The following is a 12365-nucleotide window of genomic DNA, read 5'->3' as shown; positions in this document are numbered from 1 at the left end:
AAGCGTCTGACTCAAGGAGCGGGAACTCGTAGAAAGGTTGAATTGAATATGAATTTAATTATTAATTAATTAAACGAATACATGTATACATTAAACTGCGCTGACTGAAGTTGTAGAATCAGGACTACATCACGGATTTTATCAAGGAAATACTACCCAGTACTGCCTCAATCCATGTACTTAATTGTAAAAAATGTTGAAATTTAAACACAGAGAAGATAGGATAAAGTTATGCGAAATCAGTAAATGATGTAGAATTATTTTTACCAGGGTAGATGTTGATACACTTTTGATTTATTACATCAGCATATATTGATTGCTCACAATTGTCTTTAATTCATATCTCGACTTTTATTTACAAATAGATGTTCATGAGAAGTTAATTATTTTTGTGCGAATAATGACTTGTCAAACGTTGATTTAATTTCTTTTTCCTTTTTACTTCACAGCTTTATTTTTTTTTCTACACCACATATGATGTCATCCGAGTGGAAGGAAAAAAATATGATAAAGTTATTCTCAGTAAGATTCATATTTTATTACTCAGCTTCACTGGATGATAAAATTTTATCAAATAGTTTTTTATCACTAAAGTCAAAAGGACTTTTTTTATATCAAAAACTAAACAATATATAATCAGAAATAAACAAATGAAATGGGTCTTATAAAAATTTATTGAATAAGAGAATTAATGATTATATTAAAATTTTAGTTTAACATGGACGTATTTTATTTTGAAAAGAATTTTATTTTGTTAGCTTTCCGATTAATATTATTACTTATCGTTGAATCTTTTCAGTGCATAAGCCACTTGTAAATGCAAGTACAAAATCGATTCAATGAGTCATAAACTGACTACCCTAGTGTAATTGATAAAATTACAACAGCAAAATTATGATTCAGTTCCCTTTATGCATTTTTCCCCTCTCAAGTTGAATACAATTTGCCAATTGCACTTTGATAAAGAGGAGAGATATTTACAGGTCTCTCTTCTCTGATATGACTATGAAGAAGGAGCTTTGAAATTATCATACAGATTTTATTAAATGATGACTCATTTTATAGTTTTTTTATTTCATTACAATGACAATACATTAAAATTTAATCAGTTTACTGGATTAACAAATATGCCATTTCAATTGTGATAAGTAATTTATTTGAATATTATATATATTTATTATCAGAGATTTTATTATCTGGATAATTTAATGATATTCATCAGTCTAGATAAAATCTTAATTCTATTTTAATTTAATTTTAACTTTATTGCAAATTGTACTGTATATGATAGAAAAAGAAAACTCTTTTGGAGTTACCGATTTGAAGTTTAAAAATGGCAGTACTTGTTAAAATTTAACTTGCCATCTGGTGGTAAATTGTATGTAGTTTTCAAAAACCCCCGACAGGCGGCGCCACAATTAGTTGCCCTCATGGCGTCGTAGAAATGTTTATGATTAGCATCAGTGTGCGAATATTAACAGTTTTATTTGTTTGTAATTAAAAAAAAACGCATTCAAGAGTGTGTTAACAGAAAAACAATGGCAGAATATCTTGCTTCAATTTTTGGTACAGAAAAAGACAAGTTAGTATATCAATTGCGCAGTTGTGATTTTGGTCATAATACGACATTATTTTTTCGGAAATTTCTGGCATTATAAACGTAACCTCAAATAATAATTATCTATTCCTTAGGGTTAATTGCTCTTTTTATTTTAAAATTGGAGCATGTCGTCATGGAGATCGATGTTCTCGAATTCACAACAAGCCAACATTCAGCCAAGTAAGTTTGGAATGTAATTTATATGTAGATTCCTTTTATTTGAATGCAATCATAACACTTATATTTTGCAGACATGTTTGTTACAAAATCTTTACGTAAACCCACAAAATTCTGCAAAAAGTGCAGATGGTTCTCATCGTAAGTATTATAATTTCATTTTGTCTTTAATGAATATCAATACATAATTGGAATATAATAATTAATTAAAATAAAATTTTTAGTGGTAGCAAATGTTACGGATGAAGAAATGCAAGAGCATTATGATAATTTTTTCGAAGACGTATTTGTAGAGTGTGAAGATAAATATGGTGAAATTGAGGAGATGAATGTATGCGATAATTTAGGAGATCATCTTGTTGGTAATGTTTACATCAAATTTCGACGCGAAGAAGATGCTGAGAAAGCGGTAACTGATTTGAATAATCGTTGGTTTGGTGGACGGCCTGTTTATGCTGAGTTATCACCAGTGACAGATTTCCGAGAAGCTTGTTGTCGTCAGTATGAGATGGGGTAAGTACTGAATCATTTTTCTTATTAAAATAAATATTAAAATAAATATTTACAAAACTGCCAGATACTTGAGATGAAGTATTATTAATAGTCACAAAATCATAGTGAGTAGTAATTGTTTAATTAGTATCTGATTCTTTATTAATAAATGCCTTATTTTAGTGAGTGTACTCGATCAGGATTTTGCAATTTCATGCATCTGAAACCAATCTCTCGTGATCTGCGTCGATATTTGTATAGTCGTAGGAAAGGAGGAAGAGGACGTTCAAGATCTCGATCTAAATCTCGAGGTCGTGATCGTAAACGCAGATCCCGATCACGTGAGAAAAGATCTCGTTCAAGAGATCGTAGATCACGATCTAGAGATCGACGTAAGAGAAGTAGAGATGATAAGGGACGAGATGGTCGTTCAGGTCGCTATTAAGTGGATTTATTTTGTGTTAGGGTATTTTCCTAAGTTAATACCCTATTTTTTATAAGCGAGTATTAATGCAAATAGCAAAAAGGCATTACAGCTATCAATTTACAAGTAAAAATTTTATTGAACTTTGCATTTCACTATTAAATTATTTGACTGTTAAAAATGAAAGATCAATCCATGTGTTCAGCTGTAAAAACTTTCATACATATTGTTTCTTATTATTGATCTATATTAGTGGAATACTGAAGTGTAGATTTTTACAATTTATTGTAATCGATAATAATATGTAAGGTAGCTATAAAAAAATATTTTTCACTGGATATTATTTTGACTTGTTCGATAAAATTACTTGTGAGTCTTCCTGTTGAAAATTTTGATTGATTGATTGATGTCTAGAGTTAATTTGAGTTGCTATAACAGATTTTTTTTTGTGGGGGCACCTTTTATCTCTGGGTATATTAGTTAATCATATATTTTTATAGTTATATATTTTTTGTATGATATAGATGATAGAAATTATGGGTATTAGGTTGTCAATAAACATAAGTTAATAATCAAATGTTTTTATAGTTATGTATTAATTATTTTTAAATTTAATATTGAGTTTTTAATTTAATTATTTCTAATTTTATTTCTCAATTTATAAATATTTTTGAATATTTTTTTGGTGATTTACCACAGTCGGTCATTTATCGGTTAGTTACTTTGTAGTACACTATTCGTTCATTAGATAGCAGTACAAGGTTTCTTCTTGGAATTTTTTCATACATTACTGAGTTCTTTTCACTTTATGTATTCTACTTTATTTATTTTTATTTCTTTTCCATTTAAAGACTGCACTTAATTAAAAATTCTTCAGCGGCTATTATCAGCAAATTGTAAGAGTAAATTAAACGAATTCAATTAATGAATTACTATCTTTACTAAAGATTTTCTATTCAGTTGAAACGAAGTAATTGGAATTAAATCTTGATGATTTATTTTATTCTAAAAAACAGTTTTAAAATAATACATTCGCGTGCCATAGTGTTCTTCGACAGAAACAAATCAGAATCACTTTCGTAATTATCTAAATAAGTAGGATGTTAGAATTGTGAAGAGAAGTTTAATGGCTTTAGTTAATAACTGCAGCTGAATTTGGAACTGGCAAAAGAAGAAGAGTCTGAGTCGTTCTGAGTATCGTTTATTATCTCCTAAAAAAATTGGTCCATTCAGCAAATGAGTGGGCACGTGTTTCGAGGGGGATAATTGCAATTCTTGAGGCATCAGAATACTAGCACACCTCATTGGTAGGGTTTCTTAGCAGCAGCTGGTGGTCGTGATTGCAGCTGTCTTACACACGAACACCTGCCGCTTCTTTCGCTTGCGTTATCGTTATGCCACCAATCACAGTACAGACTCAGATCTCTTTTCTGCTAAAATTTGATGCAGATAAATATTTTCTTCTTTCGTTTGCGTAAGAGCTCTACACATTGTCAGTTATTTTTTCAGCTTTCGAAATTTGATAAATAACGTATCAAGAGTACATCTGTATGTGCTTTTTTTCAATTGATAAATTTTATTTTCCGTAAATCTATATTTAAATATTGGATGTTGTAACGCATTCATCAATGACTTTGTTGAAAAATGTAATTTATGGATGAAAGTATGCTCAATTTGGTTGTTCAGTGATACTAAAAAATCCAAACCAATTGACGGGTGTCTCGCGCATTCTGACAGTAACCACAAAGCTTGACAGGTGGGCATTGTAAATCGACATGAAACAATTCTAAAAAATAATGAGCTAACAAGCTGTCAAGAATTTACACCAATTATTTGTGTTTTTGTAATTTTATTTTTTTTTTGTTTTGCAATTATTACTCGGATAAAGCACCTAATTATTAATGTTTTGACTCACAAAAAAGTTACAGTATGACTAAATAATTCTCTTATTTCTAGAATTTATTTCGAGTGAACTTGGATGAATGTTTTTGTGAAGAAAGGGTCGCGGAGTAATTACTGCAGCAAAGAATAATAGAAATTTTGGTTAGAAAATTTAGCTGTGATGAAAGTTAAATATAATTTAAAGCGATTTATTATATTTTTGTGTTATTGAAACGAATTAAAAAGGAATATGACTCAAGTGATAGATGTCAATTTCAGTATAATAAAGTGCTCGAATTACTTAGAAGAAGGAGATTATAGAAATAGGTCAACAGAAGAAAAATTAATGATAGAGCAAAAAGTTACTTGAAGAGTCGTGAAGTGAACAATGGGCTTTGTGAATGAATAACGAAGAATTTAATACTATATCTCCAGGGCATATTTAATCATTTAATCAGAACTCTTGCGCCTGCTTTTTCTTCTCTCTAAATTAAACCTTTAGCTTTTCACCTTGTTGAGAGTCTCAGGAGAAGTACTTGAAAGATCGGTTATTATTTGAAACATCAAGCTGCAATTAAAGCATAGTGATGCCATTTTTTACTAAGACTTTTATTGCCTAGTATAGTTTAATTAATTATTTCATCTTATATACTTTCCTATTTTTATTTTTTATTATTATGGTTATGAGTTTATGGCTACTGAATATATCCTTCTTATTTTTCATCCATTATACAAATAACTTTTACATTTCTTACCTTTTATTTTGCTCTTATGTAATCAGGAATTTTTTGATATGCAACTCAACCTTTATATTCCTTTCAATTCACTGAAGGCAAAACATGCACGCTATTTCATGATAGTATATTCAAATACAATGAACGCAATTCCCTTGCCAGTTGGAGAGCACATCAAATACTCGAAGTTGCAAATCGATTTTTCGTTCGTATATAATGAAAAAGTCTGGTGAATAATAGAAAGTAGATATTGATACATCATTGTATACACATTTTCCTATTGATACATAACTTTGGAAATTAACTCTCTGTATATGTTTTTTTGTTTTTCGTTTATATCAATCATTTGTCTCCATTTTCCAATTATTCTAGAAAAAAAGGTTTTTTAGGATTTATTTTGTTCAATAATTTTAGGATGATATATTTTTTGTGATATGAAATTTTAATACGTTATTTTTCTTTTTATTCTAAATTCTTGTCATGAAAAATTTACCGAGACTACAATTTTCAGGAATGACAAATTTGAATAGCAAAAAGCTGATGCATAAGATCTTAATGATACAAGCAGTTGAGTTCTAAGATGAACTCAAGACTTGTTACGCAGCAAATTGTGTAGTGAAGCGGAAGTGTAGCATTAGTTAAACAACGGAAAGGGCCACAGGTGATGCTGACTCGACTCAAGTACCTTCTTTCCTCTTTGTTCTCTTCTTAATCTCTCTTCTTACGTGACTACCTTGGAATTAATGTTCAATTTAAAAAAATAAAATCATCTAACGTCTCACTTTCATGATGTCATATTAGGAAAATAAATATGGTAATTTTTGAGACAATAATATTTTTACTTTAGTTCAATATTTCATCTTCTAATATAATTAGCATTTTCATAAAAATATCTAGATGATAAATGCATTTTTCATCGATTTTTATCATTGAAATAACTAACAAGGAATATTGAATTTGAAATCTCTCTGAATTCCATTTTACACATTTGATAATTCAAGTGGTGAAGGTTCAATGCTCGTTTATTAGAGAATAATGGTGTTCTGACTGGGATATAATCGAGTGAATTGTATTAAGAAAACCTTGTCACTTCGAAAGGCAGGATATAGATGACAAGAGATGGAAATGAAGTTGACTAAGTGTTAGAATTGAAATTGAGAATGAAAAGATATCTAAATAGAGTTAGGTTGAATTATAACGATACGTCAAACTTGAAAATATCGAGAGCTCAACATCAAACTTTACTTGTTACGTTACGAGAATAGGAAAGAAAAAACATTTTTTATTCAAAACTAAAATATGAGAAACCAATTTGACAAATAAAATTGGTCGAACTATTTTTCAAGTATTCAGTGGTATATGTATATTTACCTCTATGCATTCATATGTTTTTATACAAATTTTTCTAGAAATCAGTTAGAATAATTGTAGTGCTCTTAAAATTTCAAGATGCAAAATAAATACAATAACTTCTTTGTTATTATTTTTTTAATTAAAAAATTTTTAAAACATATCCTTCAACTTTTTTCAGAATGTCGTTATACAGTTTTTTAAAATTATTATTATGTTATTTTAGTTTTTATCATTATAGCATCGTGCTATTGCTTCTTTTATAGCACACGTTCTAGCATTGAAAAAATGCAGTTACTTGGTTCATAATGATAAAGAAAATAAAATATTTTGTGTGACTCAGTTATAAAAAGGAATTATGAAATTTAAAAAAAAATTAATAGAGTAGTTATATTATAGTGGTTTAAAAAAAAATTGAAACTTTTTTTGGTAAATGAAATAATTATTTAAAATTATTAGTCTGAATAACATTAACTCATACTTGAACTTCCATAATATGATTACATAAATTTACAAAGGAAAAGGATTTACAGCTTTTACATCTTATTATTAAATTGTAAATTTAACTATATTTATAAACAATTATGTGAGAGCAAAGTCTCATGTATTAATTAAGACTTTAGATAATTTGTTATCAAATAATACAATTCCTTCTAAATTTCATAAAATATTATTTCATCATTTATCTTGAAGATCTTATTGAAGAAATTTAATTATTTTGTTTGGATTAAATTTCTTATATAAATTTATAATTTTTTATTTCTATTTGTCTAAAACATGTTAATCTCTATCAAAAAATTTGATGAAATTATTTTAATTTTATTGGCATTCAACTTCAAAGAAATTTAAATTCCACAATTGATAGAATTAATATTTTTGATGTAAAATAGTTTATAGCGATTCACTTTATAGAGGCTTTCAAAGTGATGGGATCAATTGTTGGGTGACTCTATTAATGAAGACTATGTTCATTGATGTTTTCAAAAAGGTACATTGGAATCCATGGTTTTGATTTTCATGATCAAGTGACTGTCAATGATAGGTTTTAGCATCAGGTGTCACATAGTAAAGAATCTCATGATCAAAGTGTCTAGATTAGGGATATCATTATCAAAAACATGGTAATAAAAAATTGTGGGGTGAGAAACTAATTAATTTAAAGATTGATGAGCTCATTGCTTTAAAAATGAAGCTTACTTTCCATGAAGTTAGAAAAAAAAAATAATTAAAAATTAAATATTTTTTGATAAATTGGATTTAATTAAATAAAATACTTTTAATTATTATTAAACTTTATTCACTTGTTAGAATTTGTTAAAGACAGGAAAAAATAAGGAATCAGAGAACAGATGATACTGACGGTTTACAAATTTAGATATAAATAATTTATTTGAAGAAGTTGTTAAGGATAAGGGCAACGGTTTTCTGAGCAAAAGACCGTATCGTCAACGGTCAACGGATGTCCCGAAATGCATGTGACGGTTGGCAGGTGCTTGGACATTCTTACAAGTCAACCTGTGTTCATGTCGTCGCGCAATACTGTCTAAGATACCGTGACGAAGGCAGTATTGTAACTTCCTTCTTCACACATACTTACATCAGGTGAATCATAGTTATTACTCTGTTGGCACTGGTTATTAAACCTTCCTACTACGATTGCTATTATCCCAGAGTATTGACATTCCATATTGGTCAGTTAATGAACCCTCATTGATAGCGATTCAATCCTTCCTATCTCCCTTGATGTATGCTAAAGTAAACAGGGTCAGTAAAGCTCCCTGTAATAAGTATTCAAGTATTTTTAATTACCGTAATTAAAAAGCGCCTTTGTAAGATTTTTAACGAAGTTTATCAGTTTCTGCACTAAGAGTAAAATATAAAAGGTAGATTATTTAGAAAGGAAAACAGGGACAACTGAAGTTTTTAAGAGGTTTTCGTTTATTTCATGAAAAAAGAGTCTTTTGTTAATGAGAATACTTTTTTTTTTTAATTATAAAATGCGGGTTACCATTTTTTTTTATTTCTATTATTTATTCGCTTTCTATTTTTAGTTACATTTAAACTGTTGAAAAAAATTTATTCTCTTGATAAAAAATTTAATTGATTTATTTTTACGACGAAAAAAAGAATATCAGATATGGTAGTATGCTGTGTGATAAAATATAGACAAAGAGTTGTATTATTTTTATTACAAAGTAATTTTTATAAAACGAAAAAAAGATATATTTTTATCATAACAAGTTGTGATACACGCATGCGAATTAACGTTATTAGTTATAGATATAGATTAAAAGGAAACTGGAAAATGTTTCCTGACCTTTCTTTCTATAATTACCATGATTATGTATGGCTTACATATTGTATTTTGGTCTGCAAGTGAGTTCAATTAACTTGACTTGCGTGTGTAAACACATTTATATTACATCCTGACTTAAAGACTAATGATCCTTTGACGAATATAATTATTTTCTTTGAACCAATCATATCATTTAGCTCTAGTCTGATATTAATGAAAATTATATATAGCATAGAACCGTGTATAGAAATAGTTACTATGGGCGTATTAACGTACATATATAATAGCAATAAAACATATTGAACTAGAAGCTTACAAAGGAATATGATAATTAAAATAAAATGATAATGAGAGACTGAAAAATTATATTGCCAATGTATACCTTTAATAAGAGAAATCAGAGCAGTAGGTATTTATAAATAACGATTAATAAGCGATTACATTTATAAATAAGAATTCAGAAAGCTCTAGAAAATTTATTTAATCATTAAAAGTACTATAAACTCTCATTACCACTGACCTAATTTTGTTATTCAAATAAAAAATATTGATTTTATAAAAATAATTCAATTATTTAGTTAAGAAGATTTATTTTATAAAAATAAAAAAATTTCTTTACAAGGATTTGGAAAAGTTTGCATTGTTTAATTTTATAATTATTTTAAATAACAGAAAGTTTTTAAAAAACATTTTTTTAACACAACAAAAGTTGTGTTATAAAATGTTGTTAATAAAGTCGGATAGAAATACTTATATAAGAGTAATTGAAATAATTTAAACTTAAAAACCTTCTGACAACTATGAATTTTAAGTTATGACAGCCTTGCCATTAATAAACGATTTATTAACACCTAATTACATAATACTTAATTACTATAATGAAGTATCAAGCCAAAGCCAGATTGGACATTTCATAATTGTGCTAAAATATTTTTGCAGCAATAAAAAAGGGAATTTCTACAAGAATTAATTTATATTACATATTATAAATATTATATTACAAAAAATATTTTCACTTTTCTTATTTTATGACGTAGTTTCACTTCCTTAGAAGTTTATAATTTCAATAAAAAGTTTATTTCCTTGTTCTTAAATGATTTAAATACTAATTTAACTGATTACTTAACGATATTTAATATGTACTTAACCGTACTTAGTGTGAATAAAACCCAGTGATATTTTCCGATGTCATAAGTAAGCACAGTTGCTGTAGCAGAAAAAATTTAATCTCCATAAATATATTATTCTTAAAAATAAATGACAAACTATAAATCAAGTAAACGAACTCTTCGATAGGAAAAGAAATAAACACAATATAAATCATTTGCAAAAAATAAAAAAAAATTTTTTCCACTTCTAAGCTGGTTATGGAACCAATGGACAAGGGAAGGGGTGAACTGATGGCATGGCAGTTGGCTTTACGAGTACGACGATAACGCGACACAGCAGCCGTTGATGGCTCATTGGAAAGCCATAACGGCTTGGCTTCGATTTTATTTCCACTCGAGTCGTCAGCAGTGTGTTGCACACTAGATTTTAGAGAAGTATTGTATACCTAAATTCAAAATAACAGCTGGTTTCTATCGAATAACACAGCCACTGGTATATTAAATCAATCGTTTATAAATGAAATGGTAATAATGGCATCTAATAATGTCCATTTAACTTTTTTTATCTCTAGTGATATATTTTTATTTATTTCAAAAAAAAAAAAAAACTCTCATTTTAAAGTATAGCAGATATTATTTAAATATTGTAGTTTATTTTTCCTAACGTTATTATGTTGTTTTATATCTTTCTTGGCGATGTAATCCACCTCCATCATGTTGTCTCATTTTGACGGATCTGAATTGTTAATTAAGACAAATGAACTTTGGATCAACATTGTCAAGTTATTTTTAAATTAACATGAAAGTTACAATAGAATTAATCCTCAAGTTTCACGTCATATTGACCTAATTTTCTATTAGCTTTTGTATCAAGAAAACATTTTCGTACCATTGTTTTTATCTTGTGACAATGAAAAAAACGACTCATTTATATCAAGTTAATTTATAAATTTCTTTTTTTTTTTCCAAGCCTCATACTTTAGTAGAATGTTTTAGTAATGTTGTAGGTAAATCATTTCTTTATTTAACATTAGACGAGTGTTTCAAATGAAATTATATTCAGCATTTTAAGACCGTTTGAATGTTGAAATGAAATTCATAAAGTATAATATGAATTTATTAAACACAATTATATGATGTATAAAATTAATTGTTTCATTTGATAACTTTAATAACGAGAGGGTTGAAATTTATGATTCAAATAATATAAATGAATATTTTGTTTTATCTGTTTAATTGTTGTATAAAAAAAAATACTCATGTTAGAGTTGAATGATACTTGATAACACCTGTAAATTTAAAGCTCCAACTTTATTATTATTATTTTTTTATTATTATTATTATATTATAATTTATAAACTTCATTAATATTATTTGAAATGGTTTTAATTTTTATTGAATTAGTAATAAATTCGGTGGATTATAATTTAGTAGAGAAAAAATAATGTGACGTGATAGACGAAAAAAAAAAAGCGTAGACGAAAGATAGCAGAAAGAAGACGATTGAAAAGCAAAAAATAAATGAAGGTTTTCCGAGAGTACAGAGAAAAGTTTCAATAAAATGCGAGACTCATGGCCCACTTTTCGTTTTCTCCACCCTCACTATTCTCCCTGAACAATCCTACTCCCCTTTTCCATTTTCGGCCTGAATGTCAAGAACCGCAGGAGAAGTTGGAGTGCAGATATTGGCCGCAGGATATAAAACACAGTTTTCAACTTTTGAACAAAGCTATGATTCTTTCTGTCTTACTCACTTTTCCCTTATAAATGAATTGGACAGTAGAGGCGTGCGGTTATGGACTCTATATAGAAGAGCTTTGCCGCCCATGACAGCCTCTAGGATTTATATCATAATTTCCGATGACAATAGCGCCGAGGAAAAGCTATAGAGCGATGAAGCTGCAGGAAGATGAAAGGTACCGACAAGACAACCGTCTTGGTTTAAGTGCTCTGTATATGATTCTAGAGTTCTCAAGACACTTAGCTCAAGAACTTGGAATATTATTTTTCTACATCTTCATTTTTTACAATCTTTTAGATAATTTAATCATGATAAGTCTATATACTTAGTAAAGTTGTGTTAATTGAATACAATTTTCGTGTTAAAAACGCCAATAAAAGTTCTTGCTTTAACATAAAACAGACTTTCTTTCGTTCTTCTCAAGTTTGTTAGTGGAATTAAAATGTCCTTTTAGATTAAATTTGGTGATTTTTATTTTCTTAAATATGATCCTTTAATCGCTGAGGTCTTCATTAATCTACTTATGAATTGGAGAAAGTACCAAGCTGTCTAATCTAGTGG

General features: G+C 28.2%; 1 protein-coding gene and 2 long non-coding RNA genes across 3 annotated transcripts in view; 2 read left to right on the top strand and 1 right to left on the bottom strand.

Annotated features, from left to right (window-relative positions):
* Positions 1 to 12365, top strand: part of LOC118073942 (uncharacterized) — an 85722-nt gene that overhangs the window by 11572 nt on the left and 61785 nt on the right. The gene's annotated exons all lie outside the window — the stretch shown is intronic.
* LOC118073939 (splicing factor U2af 38 kDa subunit-like) lies at positions 1437 to 3270 on the top strand. The gene is made up of 5 exons (XM_035094754.1): positions 1437 to 1582; positions 1693 to 1780; positions 1852 to 1918; positions 2002 to 2290; positions 2453 to 3270. The coding sequence occupies exons 1-5, from the start codon at positions 1539 to 1541 to the stop codon at positions 2712 to 2714; spliced, it is 750 nt and encodes a 249-aa protein (XP_034950645.1). The 5' UTR covers positions 1437 to 1538; the 3' UTR covers positions 2715 to 3270.
* LOC118073941 (uncharacterized) lies at positions 4654 to 6772 on the bottom strand. The gene is made up of 3 exons (XR_004691153.1): positions 6680 to 6772; positions 5330 to 5676; positions 4654 to 5142 (listed from the first exon to the last, which is right to left on the bottom strand). It is a non-coding gene; the product is annotated as an uncharacterized lncRNA (long non-coding RNA).

This window comes from Chelonus insularis, unplaced genomic scaffold (genome assembly GCF_013357705.1).
Source record: "Chelonus insularis isolate UGA/USDA-ARS -01 unplaced genomic scaffold, ASM1335770v1 scaffold_714_pilon, whole genome shotgun sequence".
In the NCBI taxonomy this organism is placed as follows: domain Eukaryota; kingdom Metazoa; phylum Arthropoda; class Insecta; order Hymenoptera; family Braconidae; genus Chelonus; species Chelonus insularis.
This window is presented reverse-complemented; position numbering and strand designations above follow the sequence as displayed.